Raw genomic sequence first — 19,356 nt, 5'->3', positions numbered from 1 at the left:
TCTTCTTGGTGGGTTAATCCTTTTGTCATTAAGCAGATGTTACGGTCACTTCCTTTTCACCCCATTGGTGAAGGAGGGGTCCCTGCCCTAAAGTGTAGGAGATGGCTGAACAGGACACCTGGCGTGGATGGATGAGATTGACAGCAGTGTTTTAGTCACATATACCCACAGCTCAGAGGAGGACACTGCATGCCACGCAGGGTCAGATGGGCACCATACTCTGTAGTGGAGTGAGGGCTGGGGGCTGAGGAAGGAGGCAGGCTTGGTAGTAACAAGAGCACACAATGACCAATGGTTACTGAGGGGGAATGCAATTGGCTTGTTTGAATAAATTCATGGGCTGGCAGACAGGTGAAGTGAAACTTCTTAGGCTGAGGTGCAACCGTTCTGGCTGATAAAAGAACTAGCCAGGTGGGGAGCCTTTGCTGCTGGGTGGCGGGGTAGGGGGTGTCTGGTAGAAACAGGAAAACCCACGGCTAGGCCTTTGGGGCCCTGTGAGGCTCAAAGATGTCCAGGCAGCATAGGAAATTTTAGATCTTAAAATTCAGCGAAGACCCTCTCCAGCTCTGGTAAATTATTTTACTTGAAGTCTACTTCATGAGATATTAATATATTCACTCCTGCTTCCTTAAAAAATTAATGATTACATAGGATATCTTTCTCCATTCTTTTACTTTCAGCCTACTTAGGTCCTTAAGTGAGTTTGAAGTTTCTTATGAACAGTATTTAGTTGGGCCATGTGTTTATTATAGGCTCTCCATCCGTCTTTTGGTTTATTTAGACCATTTACATTTAAGGTGCTTATTGTTACATAATTGCTTATGTCTGATGTTTTTATTATTTGCTTTTTTGTTTCCTTTTTCTTTCCCTCCATCTTGATCTATTTCTGTATAATGTTGTTGCGTGTATCTCTTTGTATAGTCTTGAAGTGTTTGCTCGGGATGTTACAATATGCGTATTGTAATATAGTAGTCTACTGGTACCAGTATTTACCACTTCAAAGCGTGGAAACCTGCCTTGCATTTATGTCTCTTTACCTTTTCCGCTTGTATGAATCACTGGCTTGAGTATTAGGTGGTGGTATAGTTTTTGTTTCAGTTGTCAAATGTGATTTTAAGAACTGCGGATTGTCTCGTGTATGTATCCACATTTCTGGTCTTTCCTTTGTCGCTCCTCCCATAGTCCCATATTCATCCCTTCTGCATAAGAACTTTCTGTAGCCATTTTTTTATTTTGTTTTTTTGTTTTAATTTTTTGTATTGTGGAAATGACAGAACATATTTCTGTAGCCACTTTTTAGCATTTCCAAATTTACCAGAGACAAATTCCTATATTCTCTTCCTCTGATAATGTCTTTATTTCTCTGTTCATTTCTGAAGGGTAGTTTCATGGGATATAGAATTTGCAACCAACAGTTTTTTTGTTTGTTGGTTTGGTTTTTTTGTTTGGTTGGTTGGTTTTTTTTAAGCACTTGAAAATGTTGTGCCACTTCCTTCTGGCCTCCATGGCATTTGAGTTGGCATGTCCCTACAGGCATTCTGCCATTTTTGGTCTTTGTTTTTAGTTTTGAAAGTTTAATCAGTGTTGCTTTCTTTTGGTATACTTTGAGGTTTGCTCAGCTTCTTGAATCTGTAAGTTTATATCTTTCACTAAATGTGGGAAGTGTCAGGAATTAGTTATTTGCATGCTTTCGCAGCTCTGGTCTCCTGTGGGACTCAGATAACATAAATGCAGGGTCTTTTGTTATCGTCCCACAGGTCCATGCAGCTCTGTTCATTTGTTTTCAGGTTATTTTCTCTCTATTGTTTAGACTGGGTGAATTCTGTTGATACAGGTTTCAGCTTCTCTGATTCTCTCCTCTGTTGTCTCCACTTTTACTCAATAGAGCCCATCTAGATAGATTTTTTTTTAATTTCTGTTACTGTATTTTATATTTCTGTAATTGCCATTTGATTATTCTTCAGTTTCTTTGCTGACGTTTTCAGTTCTTTGTTTGTTGCCATAGGATTTGTAGTTGCTTGTTGAAGCATTTTTATACTGACTGTTATAAGTGATGAGTCAGATGGTTCCAACATCTGCCTATGTAATTTTTTTATTTTTGCAGGCAGTCCTCCTATTTGGGTTTAGTCTGTAGGTCCTGGTCTACTTTGTGGGCTGTGATTCCAATGGCAATTTAATTTCAGAGCCTTCATCGTGTTATTTTGGTCTGTTTGGCTTATATGTATCACTGGGATTCTCCCACCAGTCCCTGCTGTTGCCCACCTGAGGGAACAGGGGAGCTGCCCCAGGCTGGGCCACCTGCTGCAGCTAGGTGGGTGGGGAATGGTGGTTGTCTTGGTGTGTGGAGCTGGTTTTCTTGTTGTGGGGAAGATTTCCTTTGATCTGGGGGGACTGAGTCTGCCTGGGTTGCCTTCTATTGCTACGTTGGGAGTTGGGAAACTCTGGGCCTCGTCAACTTCCTATTGGATGAGGTCCAGGGAGACACCTGGCCACTATGCATTCCCTAGTCCTAGAGTCCCTCAGCAGCCTTTTTCTTTCCACCTTTCAGAATTCTCCTTTGATCATCTCCTGTCTGTTATTTCTTAGGAGGGTATAATGTGTTATCTTCTCTAGACCAGAAATCCTTAATGGTGGTTTCAGGTTGTAACTGTGCTAAAGGGAGAATTGGCCTATTTTTGATGTTGAGTCTTTCTTTTCAAATGAGGACATATCATTATTCAGTAGATAATATTTACAACACCTACTTCCTTGGGTTGAAGAATGTGGTTAAGGCAAGGAAAGTACTTAACGCAGTGCCTGGTGTGGAGAGCACTTATGAGTGTTGGTGGTGATGCTATTCGTTTTGTCCTTTGGTAGCATATTAAAGCTTTTCTTCTTTTTTAAAAAAATAAAGTTCCGGTGCATTTCTTGTTAGGTTTATTCCTATTTTATCCTTTTTTGCTTTTATTACAAATAGGAGCTTCCTATCTATTATAACTTCTACCTGGTTCTTTGGCCCTTATGTGAAAATGTTTTAATAGCCTTCTAAACATTGCTCTCCCAAATGAGTTTTAACTTGCCTATTTCTTTTATTTTCCTTTTTTTGAGACAGGGTCTCACTCTGTCACCCAGGCTGGAGTTCAGTGATGCAATTATGGCTCACTGCAACCTCTGCCTCCCGGGCCCCCAAAGTGCTGGGTTTACAGGCGTGAGCCACTGCACCCAGCCATACTTGTCTATTTCTTTTAAGAGTGGGAACTATAATTGAGCCCAGAGCTCCAAAAACAAATGAAGGAATGAATGAGTGAATAAGCTCTTCCCATGGGTTTGGTGTGGTTTGGGGCTCTACTCTTAATCTAAATGCTATGTTTTATATAACCTAAAATTTCCCCTAGGTGTGTTACACGATTGTGTTGTGTTGAACTTACATTGAGACTCCTTTTCACATGTGCTGGTATCAGCGTGGGGCTTTTCTATTCATTCCTTGAACTATTCGTTTGGGGGACACACATAGACCTCCGTGTCTTTCACAAAGAGTGTCCATTGGCCAGGTGCAGTGGCTCATGCCTGTAATCCCAGCACTTTGGGAGGCTGAGGAGGGCAGATCACGAGGTCAGGAGTTCGAGACCAGCCTGGCCAATTGGTGAAATCCCATCTTTACTAAAAATACAAAAATTAGCCAGGCTTGGTGGCGGTTGCCTATAATCCCAGCTACTCAGGAGACTGAGGCAGTAGAATTGCTTGAACCCGGGAGGCGGAGGTTGCAGTGAGCTGAGATCATGCCACTGCACTCCAGCTTGAGTGACAGAGTGAGACTCTGTCTCCAAAAATAAAAAACAAAAACAAAAGAGTGTCCATTGTGTATACTGGAAAAATTGAGATTGGGATTTTGACGTGAAGTGCGGAAATGTGGATTGGGTCCATTTAGTTTACCTAAACAGATGATGAAATACTAACTGTTTTACAAAGCATTCCCTAGTGCAAAGTTTTGCCTGTGTGTGTAGTGACAGGAACAGTGAGAAAGAGGCTTGGAACGCAGAGCACACTGTGGGCCTGTGGTAGGTGGGGCCAGCAGCACACGCATGCCTGGCTCACAGAGCAGCCTTTGGGTGTTCTTTTCCCAGAGGAGCTCTACGGTGACTTTGAAGACTTGGAAACAGGGGACGTGCACAAGGGAAAATCAGGCCCCAATACTCAGGTATGACTTTGTCGTAGCTGGCTGTTCTTGGTCATTGTGTTCTGAGAGAGGCCCACATTGAGAAATGCAAATCTTACTTGTGATGTGTGAAGATTGCAGACTGGATGGATAGATTCCTTCCTAAAGGGTGGGGATGTGGGGACCAAAGAGAAGCTTTCTTGTTTACTTGTTAAGTTTTGGATGGCAGTTACTACCGTTTCTTGCCATAGTCATTTGCCAAGTCCACTGTGATTTTTCACTCACGGAAGTCTTAGCTTCTTGGACTTACATTCAACCACTGGCGTCATTCTCCTTTTTTTAAACTTAAGTGTCATTTAAAAGAATGAAGTCCCTGTTCTCTCTAGTATTTCTTTAGAACAGGGTCTGGGAGCATCTGGGTGAGGGACACGTCTGTTATTTTTATTCTAGTTTGTGTTCCCAGCCAGCTTAAGGATTAGCAGCTAATTGTAATGCAGATGTAACCATTTCCTGTAGCAGTACCATGTTATTTAGAGACAAAGGTTGTGTTGTGTTTTCTTTTGTTTTATTGATAATGATAACAGATTTTTGCTAAGATTTTTGTTTAAATAGAACTTTAAAAAAGCTAATGTTTAAAGAAAAGACCTTCATAAACATACACAAAATTTTTTCTTCTGGAAATTTAAGAATGAAGATATAGAGAAAGAAGTTAAGGAAGAAATTGACCCCGACGAAGAAGAAAGTGCCAAGAAAAAGCATTTGGATAAGAAGAGAAAATTGAAGGAGATGTTTGATGCAGAATATGATGAAGGAGAAAGCACATATTTTGATGATCTTAAAGGAGAAATGCAGAAACAAGCACAGGTGAGAAACCTCAGTTCCTCTCAGCCCCTTGTTAAGACTATCATATAGCGCAGGAATCCCTGACTTTGTTTGGGTCCCTACGTCCTATCCTTCTGTGTATCCTGCTTCTGTGCCTTTCATTTGGACTCCTGGGTAGAGATGCATGTGAGTGTGTTTATTCATGCAGTGAGCTCATTGTTTCTGCAGTCAGAAGGTCACCAGAAAAAGATCCATACCTATTTTGTAACAAGAATTAGGAAAAAGAAATGACTGAGACATGGTCTCTACTTTTGAGATGGTCTCTACTTTTACAGTGTAGTGATCTGAGACAGTGTGTTCATTTCAGTGCAAGCATTGGCGGCCTATTCCAGTCGCTGCTCCCTGATTTGAATGGCAGGTGATCAGTGGCCCCTGTGGCTTATAGACACACCAGAGCTCCCAGGGGAAGTGCTCTGAAAACTCATCCTGGTCAGAGTTCAGAAGGACATGTGGAGTATAAGGTCAGATGCGGAAATAAAGGGAGATGGTGTGGCCCTCCTGCCTGGGGATGCTGAGCAGGTTGCTGGAGGCGGTGGTCTCACTCTGAAGGAGACAGACACAGAAACGTGTGTACAGTTGATGGTGAGCATCTGAGTTGTGTCTTGTTAGTGAGGCCAGGAGTGCCTGTGTAAGCTGGAACAGATTAGGTATATGATTTGTGAAACGGAGTTTCATCCTAGGTCTTCATCTAGTCAAAGGACTATTTCCTGATTAGGCATTAGCTTAGTGGTTGCTAGTCTGTGTTGACCTTTGAAAGGCATGACTAGGCTAACTCTGAAGTTTTTGCTTCACACCATTTACAATTTAAAATTGCCTAGAGCCTTGTGGGCCATTGGAAAAGACTGTATGTTTCACTCTGAAATGGGAGTCCTTGGAGGGTTTTGAGCAGAGGAGAGGTAATCAGATCACTCTGCCAAGAGATCAGTCGGGTGGCACAAACCAGAAGGCTGGCAGTGGAGATGAGACAAAGAGTCAAACCCGGATAGACTTTATTTGGAAGCTGGGTCGGTAGGATTTCCTGGTGGACTGAATGTGCGGTGTGTGAGAAGAAATGAGGATGTCGACTGGAAGTTCCTGGAAGGATGGGTTGTTGTAAGTTAGATAGGAAACCCTCTGCAGATGCAGTTTTGGGAAGATGATGTTTGGTTCGGCTGGGTATCATGCAGACAAGTGAAGTGTCAGGTCTGGAGAGAGAGGTCTGGCCAGGGACTTAGATGTAGATGCCCTCAGCATGTAGATGCCACTTAACGCTGTGAGGTGGCCGGGGAATGAGTGCAGAGTGAGTGGGAGGAGCAAGACTGGCATGGGCGAGATGGGGCGATTGTGGCCATGAGTCCTGAGCAGTGCCTAGGAGGGAGAAGCAGTGTGAGCATGCAGGCACGCAGGAGGCCAGTTGTACATGGAGGCGAAGCATTGTTCAGATCCTGCTGCCATGTTAACTACGGTGAAGACAGAGTTGACCACTGGAGGAGTCCTTCAGCGTGGAGGCCTTCAGCGATCTTGGCAAGCACCAATTTTCATGGATGTAGGAGAATGGGAGCAGAGGAACTGGAGGCTGCAACTGCAGAAAACTTTTGTGGGGTTTTGCTGCAGAGAGAAGCAGAGAAATGAAGCCGTTGTTGGTGGAAGAAGTGGAATCAAAAGGTTTTGAGATAAGAGAGAGAACAGAGGGAAGAGCTGTTGGAATAAAGTCCAGGAAGAGTGGATGGTGTCTAGTGAGCAAGTGATGTGTGGCCCTGAGTAGAGGCATGGACAAATCTTCTGTGCCTGAGCTGCCTGTAGAACTTTCTGTGATCATCGAGATGCACGTCAGTGCTTCCCAATATTGTAACACTGGCCGCAGGTTGATATGGACCACTTCCAGTGTGACTAGTGTGATTTAGGAACTGCATTTTAAATATTATGTAATTGTAATTAATTTTAATGTAAATAGCCACTCATAGCTCCCCTATGGGCCAGGTCAGAGCTCTAAGGCTGGATATGGGAGGAAACCCTGGTAGAGGGCTGACCGTGGAGGTTCTTTTGGTTTTGGAGTGAATCAGGAAACAGCCATCAGCTGAGTGAAGGTGAAGGTGGTGGTGGGTGTTTGAAGACAGGGGAAAAGTGTGAAAGAATTGTTCAGAAAGGAAAGAAAGAAGGTGTGGACTGGGGACGTTTCCAGTGTTCGGGCACGCAGGGCTCCACAGTTATCTACATTTGCTGTCCCTTGGAGCAGGAGAGAAGAAAACAGTTGGGACATATTCTGAGCAGACTGTAGAGGTAAAATATGTAGGTCTTTTTTTTTTGGTTTTTTGTTTTTTGAGATGGAATCTCGCTCTATTGCCCAGGCTGGAGTGCAGTGGCACGATCTCGACTCACTGCAACCTCCGTCTCCCGGGTTCAAGCGATTCTCTCACCTCTGCCTCCTGAGTAGCTGGGACTACAGGCACGCACCACCACGCCCAGCTGATTTTGGTATTTTTAGTAGAGATGGGTTTCAAACTCCTGACCTCATGTGATCTGCCCACCTCGGCCTCCCAAAGTGCTGGGATTACAGGCGTAAGCCACTGTACCTGGCCAAATGTGTAGTATTTTTAATAGGATAAAGCCTACATAATTCTGTCCACAGTTCCTTTACTTAGAAATTGCTCATTTGTTCATGTTAATCTTATGTTTATTACAGATAACAGCATACAGGTTTTTTTATTCCCCATCATGTACAGCTGAATCGCGCAGAATTTGAAGATCAAGATGATGAAGCCAGAGTTCAGTATGAGGGTTTTCGACCTGGGATGTACGTCCGCGTTGAGATTGAAAATGTTCCCTGTGAATTTGTGCAGAACTTTGACCCCCATTACCCCATTATCCTGGGTGGCTTGGGCAACAGTGAGGGAAATGTTGGCTACGTGCAGGTGGGTCCCTTTGCTACATATTTGGTGCCTGAGGCTCTGTGGATTTCCCCTCCACCAATCATCTTACCCTCTCATCCCCTCAGATGCGTCTGAAGAAACATCGCTGGTATAAGAAAATCCTCAAGTCCCGAGATCCAATCATATTTTCTGTAGGGTGGAGGAGGTTTCAGACCATCCCACTGTATTATATCGAAGACCACAATGGAAGACAAAGGCTTCTAAAGTATACCCCACAGCACATGCATTGCGGAGCAGCCTTTTGGGGTAAAATATGATTACAATAACTTGCCTATTGCCGAGATTAAACCTTACAGGCTGCGTTATTATAGCTTTGTGCTTTTCTTTCATAAAATTCCACTCCTAAGATTTTTCTCTTTTCTGGGAGTGGGGAGGTGGTTTGGAGTATATATGTAAATCTATATCCAAATCTAAATGTCCATATCCAGTATGTTAAACTAGAATCTAAAATTTGTGGTTTGCTATATTTCTTTTTTTCCTTTTCCTTTAAGGCCCTATCACTCCACAGGGAACTGGTTTCTTGGCAATACAGTCTGTCAGTGGCATAATGGTAACTATCTTGGATGATTTCTTTTACAGATTGGTTTGAGAAATATATCCTGGGTGTGGGTTTTTATGTACATGAGACTTTAAGTTGAAAATTACTCATTTTTATTAATACAAAGTAAATTTCCCTTTGCTTTTAATCTTCCTACATTGTTTTCAGTAGGGTGTGGGATTAGAGGAGGGAGGTGGAAGAATTATAATGGTACATTTCCTATTTTTGTGCATCTTTTGCATTTATTTATCTAAGCAAGTACTTAAGCAGTGCTCACCATGTGCTAAGCACTATATGAGGTTGTGAGGAGCCATCAGAGACTCCCTGCAGCCGTGCAGGGAGTCCATTTTCATTTGACCAGTCAGGCAGGGCAGGGTTTATTGGTCCCATTTAACAGAGAAGAAAGCAGAATAATGAGCAGATGGAATCTGCCCTGGAGTTCCAAATTTTAATTTCCTAAACATTGCAACTGTATTTTTCTTTTCCATTTCATTCCAAATAAATCATTATAGTGAAATTACATTCCTCTGAAATCACTCTCAGGAAAGTACTCAAGACGCCCTTTTTTTTTTTTTTTTTTTGAGACGGAGTCTCACTCTGTCATCCAGGCTGGAGTGCAGTGGCATGATCTTGGCTCACTGCAACCTCTGCCTCCTGGGTTTAAGCGGTTCTCCTGCCTCAGCTTCCTGAGTAGCTGGGATTACAGGTGTGCACCATCATGCTGAGCTAATTTTTATATTTTTAGTAGAGACGGGATTTTGCCATGTTGGCCAGACTGGTCTTGAACTTCTGACCTCAGGTGATCCACCCGCCTTGGCCTCCCAAAGTGCTGGGATTACAGGTATGAGCCACTGTGCCCGGCCTCAAGTCACCCTTGTTAGTTTGGCTTACCAACTTTAAAGTTTTGGATTGCTTTTGTCAAACCACTGGGTTGCAAGTTCACATGGTCTCTCTTGTTTTTCTTAGCTAATTGTAAGTAAAATTCACTTTGGTAATTTATTGTGTCACATAGAATTGAAGTTTTCCTTTTGCTGATATGATTCCTATTTTCAAATTTTGGGGTTCCTGTTAGCCTGATTTTCGGATAGCTGCCACAGGAGTTGTCCTTGATCTGGATAAATCCATAAAAATTGTGAAGAAATTAAAGCTAACTGGTTTTCCATATAAAATTTTCAAGAACACTTCATTTATTAAGGTCTGTATATCTATATATTCTCATATTTATAAATGTCCATATTGTTTGAGAAAAGGAATGAAATACCTTTAAAATATGGGCCTCATATTTTTAGAAAAGTGTTTGAAATCTTTTATAAAGTTCATATTTTGTTTGCTCCTTTATATTCTGTGTTACTTAAATATGCTCTAAAAAGCAGTGGTAAAACAGCTATTTAGGAATTGAGGCTGTTATTCATAACTTCCATGTGAGACTGCCACAGAACTCATATTGAAAATATGTCATTTTATCCACTGGGTTTTGTTTCCTACTTTTTTTATTTGTGTTAAGAAAGGGAAAAAAATCACAAGTTTGTCTAACCATTCAGTAGAAAAATCGACAAAGCATTTGCAGACAACTTGGCAAGGGTACAGAGAAACGGATGTACTGTTTTTCAGTATTTGGGGAGGTTGGTTTGAGCAGCATTTATTGAGAATTTCATTAGTGGGGATGTTTCTATTGAAAACACAGAGTTAGAAAGTCATAAAATGTTCTTGCACTATAAGGTAATAATACCACCAGCGTTTATCTTACTGTTTTCATGTTCTAAGTGCATGCACCTGAGTAAAAGCATCTGGGCTGCAGTCTAGTCTGAGAGATGCCAGGAAAGGCTTCCTAGGCCAATTCAGTCCAGTAAATCCCTCTTCGATCTTCTCTTCCACACAGACAGCAGTGATGAGCATGCCCATGAAGTGACATGATTATTTTGGGGAAAATGAAAGACTTGTATTCTTTTTGAGGTAGTAATTCCACTTTCAGGGGCAAATACATTTTGTTTATTTTATCACCCTTCAGTGAGTTGTTTTTGTTCTTTAATCAAGGATGTATGTTTGAAGTAAGAAGTAAAGCATAAAGTATATGATTTTGTGTGTGTGTGTTTTTATCTTGCTATACCTGTAGGGAATGTTTAATTCTGCCTTGGAAGTGGCCAAATTTGAAGGTGCTGTGATTCGAACTGTCAGTGGGATAAGGGGGCAGATCAAGAAAGCACTCCGAGCTCCAGAAGGAGCTTTCAGGGCCAGCTTTGAGGATAAGCTGCTGATGAGTGGTGAGTGTCTTGAGTAGTGTTCAGGGCAGGGTGTTACCATTCATGCTTGACTTCTAGCCAGTGTGACGAGAGGCTGGAGTCAGGTCTCTAGAGAGTTGAGCAGCTCCAGCCTTAGATCTCCCAGTCTTATGGGTGTGCCCATTCGCTTTGTGTCTGCAGTCCCCTGGCCACACCCAGTAACAGTTCTGTGATCTATGAGAATAGTTTCCTTAGCAAGATTTCCCTTCAAATACTTTGCAGCCAGGTAGAGAAGTTTGGAGTGAAGGTTTTATTCTTTGTTTCTTTGCAATATGGATATGAATCTTCTTTTGAAAATGTTAAAGTAAATTACCTCTCTTTTCAGATATTGTCTTCATGCGAACTTGGTATCCTGTTTCCATCCCAGCCTTCTATAACCCAGTAACATCTTTGTTGAAACCAGTGGGTGAGAAAGACACCTGGTCAGGAATGCGGACCACGGGCCAACTCAGGCTCGCCCATGGCATCAGACTAAAGGCGAACAAGGACTCTCTGTATAAGGTACTGGTCGCGTGTGTGTTAGTGGAGATGAAGCCTGTGCTCTACAGACAGGGAGTCACACAGACACTTTTCTATAATTTCTTACATGCTTTGAATGTTCAAGTATAAAGTCTAACGTTAAATTTGATTGAACAATTGTATATTTTTGGAATATTTTGGAATGGAACACCAAAAAATGATAATAGTGGTTCTTTCTGGATTGAAGACAAACTTTTCTTTTTTAAAATAAATTTTATTTTATATATTTGAGGTTGACCACATGATCTTAAAGGATACATATAGATAGTAAACTAGTTACTATAGTGAAGCAAATTAACATAGCTACCATCTCACATAGTTAGATTTTTTTGTGTGTAACAGGAACAGCTAAAATCTACTTACTTAACAAAAATCCCAAAGACAATACATTTTTATTAACTATAGCCCTCATGATATACACTAGATCTCTCACTTGTTCATCCTACATGTCTGCTACTTTGTATTATTTTAATATACATCTCCCCATTTCCTATTGGTCATTTCCTATTTGGCCCATTTTTCAACTGGGTTGTTTTTCTGCTGTTAAGTTGTAAGAGTTCTTTACTGATTTTTGGATATTAACACTTTATCAGATATGTGGTTTGCAAATATTTCTTCCAGTCTATAGGTTCCCTTTTCATTTTGTTGGTTGTTCCTTTGCTATGCAGGAGCTTTTTAGTTTGATGCAGTCCTCCTTGTTTATGTTTACATTTGTAGCCTGGCTTGTGGTGCGATATCCAAAAAATTATTGCTAAGGCCAATGTCAAGAGGCTTTCCCCCTATGTTTTCTTCTAGGAGTTTTATGGTTTCAGGTCTTATTTGGGTCTTGGGTCTTGTATCTATTTTGAGTTGATTTTTGTGTATGGTGTATGATCAGGGTCCAATTTTATTCTTTTGCATGTGAAAATCCAGTTTCCCCAGCACTATTATTGAAGAGACTGTCTTTTTTACCATTGTGTTGTCTTGTTTGCCCTTATCAAAAATTAGTTGACAGTATATGTTTGGATTTATTTCAAAGGTCTCTGTTCTGTTCCATTGGTCTATTTTTTTGTTTTTATGCCAGCACGATACTGTTTTGATTACTATAGCTTTGTAATACAATTTTAAATCAAGAGGTGCGATGCCTCCAACTTTTTCTTTCACAGTAATCTCTTGGCTGTTTGGGGTTTTTTGTGGTTCCATATGAGTTTCAGGATTGTTTTTTCTTTTCTTTTCTTTTTTTTTTTTGAGGCAAAGTCTCACTCTGTCGCCCAAGCTGGAGTGCAGTGGCATAATCTCGGCTCACTGAAACCTCTGCCTCCTGGATTCAAGCAATTCTCCTGCCTCAGCCTCCCAAGTAGCTGGGACTACAGGCACGTGCCGCTATGCCCAGCCAATTTTTGTGGTTTTAGTAGAGACAGGGTTTCACTATGTTTGCCGGGCTGGTCTCCAACTCCTGACCTCGTGATCTGCCTGCTGCGGTCTCCCAAAGTGCTGGAATTACAGGCGTGAGCCACTGCGCCTGGCCAGGATTATTTTATTCTCTTCTGTGAAGAATGCCATCAGAACTTTGATGAGGATTGTGTTAAATCTGTATATTTGCTTTGGGTAGCATGAACATTTTAACAACATTAATTCTTCTGATCCATAAACATAGGATGTCTTTCCATTTGTTCATGTCTAAATTTCTTTCATCAATGTTTTATGGTTTTCAAGTGTACACATCTCTCACCTTCTTGGTTAAGTTTATTCCTAAGTTTTTGTTTTTCTTTGATGCTATTGTAAATGAGATTATTTTCTTGATTTGTCACCTAGGTTATTTGCATACAGAAATGCAACTGATTTTTATATATTGAGTTTATACCTTGCAGCTTAACTGAATTGATTTAGTAGTTCTCACACTTTTTTGTGGAATCTTTGGAGTTTTTTATGTAAAGGATCTTGTCATCTGCAAATAGAGATAATTTTACTTCTTTAATTTAGGTGCCTTTTTTTTCTCATCTGATTGCTCTTGCAAGTACTCTATTGAATAAAAGTGATGAAGCTGGCCATCCCTATCTTGTACTCAATCTTAGTGGAAAAGCTTTTAGTTGTTCCCCACTAACTATGATGTAGACTGTGGGTTTTTCATAAATGGGCTTTATTACGTTGAGAAACTTTCCTTCTGTACCTAAACTGTTAAGAGGTTTTATCAAGAAAGGTTGCTAAACTTTGTTAAATGCTTTTTCTGCATCAATTGAGGTGAACGTGTCATTTTATCTTTCATTTTGTTAATGTGATATATCACATTGATTGATTTACATATGTTAAACCAGCCTTGCATGCCAGGGATAAATCCCACTTAAACACGATGTATAAAGTTTTTGATGTGTTGTTGAATTCTATTTGCTAAAATTTTTTTAGGATGTTTGCATCAGTGCTTAATTTATTGGAGTTGACCTGTAGTTTTTGTTTGTTTGTTTTGTGTGTGTGTTTGTGTGTGTGTGTGTGTGTGTGTGTGTGTGTGTGTGTGTGTGTTTTGGTTTGGCTTAGGTATTAAGGTGATACTGGCCTGGTAAAATGTGTTTGGAATTATTTCCTCTTGCTCTATTTTTGCGAAGAGTTTAAGAAGTAAACTCCCAGGGGATGGGAGTGACTCTGGACATGGGAGTGACATAATAGTGACTCTGGACCCTACAGTGGTGGGACACAGCAGCATCTCAGTCTCTACTTGGCCAGGCGCAGCATCAGCAAGGACCCCGGAATGATGGAGCACTACTGTGGCTTGGGCCCTCGGGGGCAGGGACCAGTGCAGCAACTACTTCTCTCCCTGGGGAGGCAGGTGCCTGGGCAACTCAGATTCTCCAGGGCTAGTCCAGTTCCAAGGAAGCAGGGTTCTACAGTTGTTTGTCCTGAAGGGCAAGGTACCCCAGTTCAACCAATGCCATTTTCCTGGGATGTGGGGGTGCCATGTTGGCTCATCCCTGGCAGGTGTGGCTGCTCAGCTCAGCCAAGACACTGATTCCCTGTGAAGCAGGACAGTGCTTCAGCTCTTGTGCAGTGGGGGGTGTGACTGCTCAGACTGGCCAAGGCACTGATTCCCTGGAAAGCAGGGCACCAAGTCAGCTCAGGCTCCAAGGATCAGGGCGCAATGGCAGCTGGGAGGGGAGGGGCACGGCAGCATGGCCCCGCAGGGTGGGGTGCATGCTGTGATGTGGACATCGTTTGTTCCCACCAGCACTCATGTTGAAATTTGATTCCAAATGTGGTGGTGTGGGAGGTGGGGCCTAGTGGGAGGTATTTGGGTCACAGGGCAGATCCTTTATGAATAGATTAATGCCTTTTCATGGGACTGGATTAGTTACCAGGAGTGGATTGTTACCAGAGTGAGTTCAGCTTCCTAGACCTCGTGTTTCCTCTCTTGCCATGTGAGCCCCTTGCATACACCTGTTTCCCCTTCCACTTTCCCCATGAGGTGAAGCAGCACAAGACCCTCGCCAGATGTGCTGCCTGAACTCAGACTTTTCAGACACAAGCAGGGTGAGCCAAATAAACCTTTTTTATAAAATAAGTTACCGAGTTTCAGGTATTATGTTACAGCCACACTAAATGGCCTGAGACAGTGTAACAGCAGCTCAGGGGTGGTGGGCCACTAGGTGGGGGTGATATAGAGCAACAAAGCCTGAGGATGGAAGAAGGGTGTGGTGGCTGCTCACCCTGGGTGGGACATGCTCCCGAAGTGGTTCCAGGTCCAGGAGGGCACGTTGCAGCAGCAGCTGGTCCATGGGGGTGGGGCACAACGTCAGTTCCTTCTCTGAGGGGGCTGCTGGGCCCCTCTTGCTTCCTTATCCCCACAGGGAGACATCCTCTCTGCTTCAGGCTGATCCCTCTGGGAGATGGGTGGTGGGGGGCAGATGTTTCCTTCTCTCCTTTATGTGACCATCCTAGTTTTCTGTGCTCTACTGGATTTCTGCTACTCCTTGGTGCACTCTGGGGCTCTCCTTTAGTGACTTTCATCAAAATATAGTTGTTTGCTGCTTTGGCTGTCTTTGTCAGGAGATGAGTGCAAGGGGCTATTGATCGGCCCCTTGCTGGCATCACTCCCTCTTAAACTTTTCACTAGGTACTCTTTTGAACTATTTTTTTCCCCACCATATACATGTATTTTTAAAACATTAATGTGCTAATTTCTATTAAAGCAATGTGGATTTTTCTGAAAGTTTTAATGTTTTAATAAGCTTTTTATTGAAATGTCAATGTACATACAGAAGAGTGCCCAAATCATAAGTGTGCAGCTAGATGAACTGTAGCACACCAGCTGCCACGCCCTGGACCAAGCAGTAGCCTCGCCCTGTGGCCTCTCCCAGGCACTGCCTCCCCAACCCACAAAATAGCTACTTTGCCAGTTCCTGACGTAGATTTGTTCTGCCTGGTTTTGACTTTTATAAAATACAGCACATTCTATTTAGCCTGGCTTCTTTGGTTGAGTATTACAGAACACATCCATGTTCTTGTCTATGGCAGACATTGATTTATTGTCATTGTTGAGTTCCAGTATATGACTGTGTCACCATTTATCCATTGATGGGTAAAATGATTTCCTATTTTTGGCTGTTATCCCATGGCCCTTAACACTAAGGTCTGGATATGGGACTTGCAGGTATGCAGGGGCACACACACTTCTGCTGGAGGATCCCTGGGTAGGGTGGAGACTCCAGGGCACCTGTGCTCTGCTTCAGTGTGGAGGCTTCTGTGTCGTGTTCTGGGAGCACAGCGGCTTGGCCTTCACCACCAGCAGCAGCTTAAAGAGTTCCTGCTGTTCCACGTGCTTACTGACAATTGACCTCTTCAGTTTTTTTTTTGTTTTTTTTTTTTTTTAGGTTTTCAATGCCTGCCTGGACTTGTGTTTTCATTTAGATTTTGGTTTCTTAGAACTGTTGTTATTCTCTTCACAGCTTAACAATGCATTTGAAAAGATTTGTTTTCATGTGGAGTGTTCAGTTTTGTAATAAGAGAGTTGTTCAAGGCATCAGTCTGCCACTCTGCTAGAAACAGAAGTCTCCCAGGCATTTCTTTTTATATAAAGTAGTTAATGAAATTTTGAACCGTCTTACATGAATTTTTATTAAAATACACTTCAGGATGTGGTGTCCATTATCCATTCTACTCTTTTGTAACAAGTAGATTTCTCTGAATTCTTGAATTCAAAAACAATCGGGGTTCCTAAACAAAGAATATGGAATATTATTGGGGATGATGTCTTTAATAATACATTTCAAGATAGGAGAAACTTGTTCTATATAGTTGACTTTAACAAAAGCCTAGGGCAAAACTTTCAATTTATTAACAGTATTTATGAGGCAGTTAAGAATTTGGGTCATCTCCGTCTCCACTAAAAATACAAAAAATTAGCCAGGCATGGTGGCGGGCGCCTGTAGTCCCAGCTACTCCCGAGGCTGAGGCAAAAGAATGGCGTGAACCCAGGGGCAGAGGTTGCAGTGAGCCGAGATCGTGCCACTGCACTCTAGCCTGGGTGACAGAGCGAGACTCCATCTCAAAAAAAAAAAAAAAAAAAAGAATTTGGGTCATCTCAATTAAATATAGAATTTAAGATTACCTTGAAAATTCAGTGCAGAGTCTTTTGCCTTCATCTGTTGTTTGAGTCTCCCTTCTTTTAGCCATCCTTCCATCAGAAATAGAATACCAAGTTAAACTTCTTAATTAGAATCAGGAATCAGGACTCTGGCTGCTGATTGAAGGAAGAACTGTCCTTAAATCCAGAGTGGGCCAGTTGTGGTGGCTCATGCCTGTAATCCTAGCACTTTGGGAGGCCGAGGCAGGTGGATCACCTGAGGTCAGGAGTTCAAGAGTTCAAGACCAGCATGACCAACATGGTGAAACCCCATCTCTACTGAAAATACAAAAATTAGCCGGGCGTGGTGGTGTGTGCCTGTAGTCCCAGATACTTGGGAGGCTGAGACAGGAGAATTGCTTGAACCCAGGAGGTGGAGGTTGCATGAGCCGAGATCACGGCACTGCTCTCTAGCCTGGGCGTCAAGGCAAGACTCCATCTCAAAAAAACAACAACAACAACAACAAAAAACATCCAGAGTGGTTGATAGTCAAGACAAAAAGCTAGATTATTTTTGTTAGTCTGGGAAATAAGCACCTCAGTGGCCCAAAGACAAGGCCTGAAATTTCCATGAAAAGAAACTGGGATCTATTCATCTGTTCTGTTGAGACCCCATAGTTCCATACCATAGAAATGGGCACAGTGGGTTTTGGGGGGAGAGTTGTAAGTGTAAGCTGTCTGTTCCTCTGTTTACTGAGAATTGTGGGTGTCCACTGAGGCAGTTCATATTTGGCAGATGATTGAGTCCTGATTTCTCAGGGCCGGCAGACTCTGGTGTTACTGATGTTGTGGAAAAGTCAACCCAATGAGAAGATTTTATGCAGAAGTTTTAAATGCACATTGATCATAATTTGAATATGTCACAGTCTTTATTTTTCTTTTCAGCCAATCCTGAGGCAAAAGAAACATTTTAATTCACTGCACATTCCAAAAGCCTTGCAGAAGGCCCTGCCATTTAAGAACAAGCCCAAGACCCAAGCAAAGGCAGGCAAGGTGCCAAAGGACAGGCGGAGACCGGCCGTCATACGCGAGCCTCATGAAAGAAAGGTACTGTCGCCCATGCTGTACTGCACGCTGCATTTAGATAGGAAAAGAACACTCTCAGTAGCACACTTCCTGTTTCTACTGTAGTCTCAGTTATTCAGGGCACTGGAACTAAAGTCAGAGGAAGAGCCAGAGTCCATTTCCCTTTCTTTGCCTGGTCCTGCTCTGCCCTGTGCTTTTCATGGGGGATAACAGGTACATGGCTGGGGAACCCTTCTGTCTTGGTTAGCTGCACACAGTGTCCACAGAATGATGAACAGAGGTGGTAAAGGTAAAATGCGATCACACCTGTGTCTCCATGCCAACAATGACTTCCTAGCACAGGATGCATTTTCATGCAGTTAATATTCATTTGGATCGTGGGTTGCCTCTAGTCTTAGTGCTTAGGATGCGAGTGTGTGGTGGCTGAGAGCATTCTGATACTCACCGGCTTTTGTCCTTGTCAGATCCTTGCACTGCTGGATGCTCTGAGTACGGTGCATAGTCAGAAGATGAAGAAGGCCAAGGAGCAGCGACACCTGCACAATAAAGAGCACTTCAGAGCCAAGCAGAAGGAGGAGGAGGAGAAGCTGAAGCGGCAGAAGGACCTCAGGAAGAAGCTCTTCCGAATTCAGGGGCAGAAGGAAAGAAGAAACCAGAAGTCCAGTTTGAAGGGGGCTGAGGGCCAATTGCAGTGAGCCTTTGGACTGGAGGGACTGTCCCTGGATCTGCGGAGGTGGACAGTTTCAAACATCAGAGTTTGAATGCCTGTGAATGACAAGTCAGTGGGAAAGAGCTCAAGAGATGTCTCTACCCAAACTGTGCCTGCAAGAGGAGGAACAGAGAAGCCTGGGCTGCTGGGACTGGGTTCATTCTCATCACTTGGGGCTGTCGAGATTTAAAGTGATGTAAGCTGTGGTTATGTGGATTCTCTTACTTTCCTCTGCCTGCCTCAGTTTAATTATTTTGTCCTACAGAAATATCATTAAAATTTTTTTTGTTACTTTTGGCTTAGTAGTTTTCATTAGGGATGAATGCCTGACAATTCTTTGTGGATAATTATTTATGCTACCACCTTCATGAGGAGTCTTCCAGAAGAGAAAGAAATATTCACTTGAACCCTGAGCTCCCATGGAGGATTTTAGAGAATAGTGTGTAGTGTTTTTGTTGTGTTTTTTGTTTGAGTGACACACAAACCTAGATGGTACAGCCTACTGTGCACTCGGGATCTATGGGCTCCTTTGATCACTGGCCCTTGTGGACATTTTCTATCTTATTTCATATGTTCTGCACATTAGTATAGTGACAAGGTAACAGTAAGTACTTTTTTAAAGCTTTAGACTTAGGAGATTATTGTCTCAGGTGCAGAGACCAAGGAAATCGTATGTATCAGTGAGATAGGCTTCCCGTATTATGCTCATGTGTTATACCTGCCTAGCTACATTGCCTTTTTTTAAATTAAACATTATATTGAAGTAATC

The 19,356-nt window shown here is 42.5% G+C and overlaps 1 protein-coding gene across 2 annotated transcripts in view; it reads left to right on the top strand.

Annotated features, from left to right (window-relative positions):
• Nucleotides 1–18,878, top strand: part of BMS1 (BMS1 ribosome biogenesis factor) — a 48,886-nt gene extending 30,008 nt beyond the window's left edge. For both annotated transcript variants that reach the window (XM_031015383.3, XM_031015384.3), the window contains 10 exons: nucleotides 4,104–4,177; nucleotides 4,823–4,999; nucleotides 7,720–7,908; nucleotides 7,992–8,172; nucleotides 8,418–8,476; nucleotides 9,537–9,659; nucleotides 10,578–10,725; nucleotides 11,069–11,244; nucleotides 17,738–17,899; nucleotides 18,343–18,878. In XM_031015383.3, the coding sequence (XP_030871243.3) occupies nucleotides 4,104–4,177; nucleotides 4,823–4,999; nucleotides 7,720–7,908; nucleotides 7,992–8,172; nucleotides 8,418–8,476; nucleotides 9,537–9,659; nucleotides 10,578–10,725; nucleotides 11,069–11,244; nucleotides 17,738–17,899; nucleotides 18,343–18,573 (1,520 nt within the window). In that variant the 3' untranslated portion in view covers nucleotides 18,574–18,878. The remainder of the gene's footprint in view (nucleotides 1–4,103; nucleotides 4,178–4,822; nucleotides 5,000–7,719; nucleotides 7,909–7,991; nucleotides 8,173–8,417; nucleotides 8,477–9,536; nucleotides 9,660–10,577; nucleotides 10,726–11,068; nucleotides 11,245–17,737; nucleotides 17,900–18,342) is intronic.
• Nucleotides 18,879–19,356: the final 478 nt, after the last annotated feature.

The sequence above is a fragment of the Gorilla gorilla genome, chromosome 8 (assembly GCF_029281585.2).
Source record: "Gorilla gorilla gorilla isolate KB3781 chromosome 8, NHGRI_mGorGor1-v2.1_pri, whole genome shotgun sequence".
Classification (NCBI taxonomy): Eukaryota; Metazoa; Chordata; class Mammalia; order Primates; family Hominidae; genus Gorilla; species Gorilla gorilla.
This window is presented reverse-complemented; position numbering and strand designations above follow the sequence as displayed.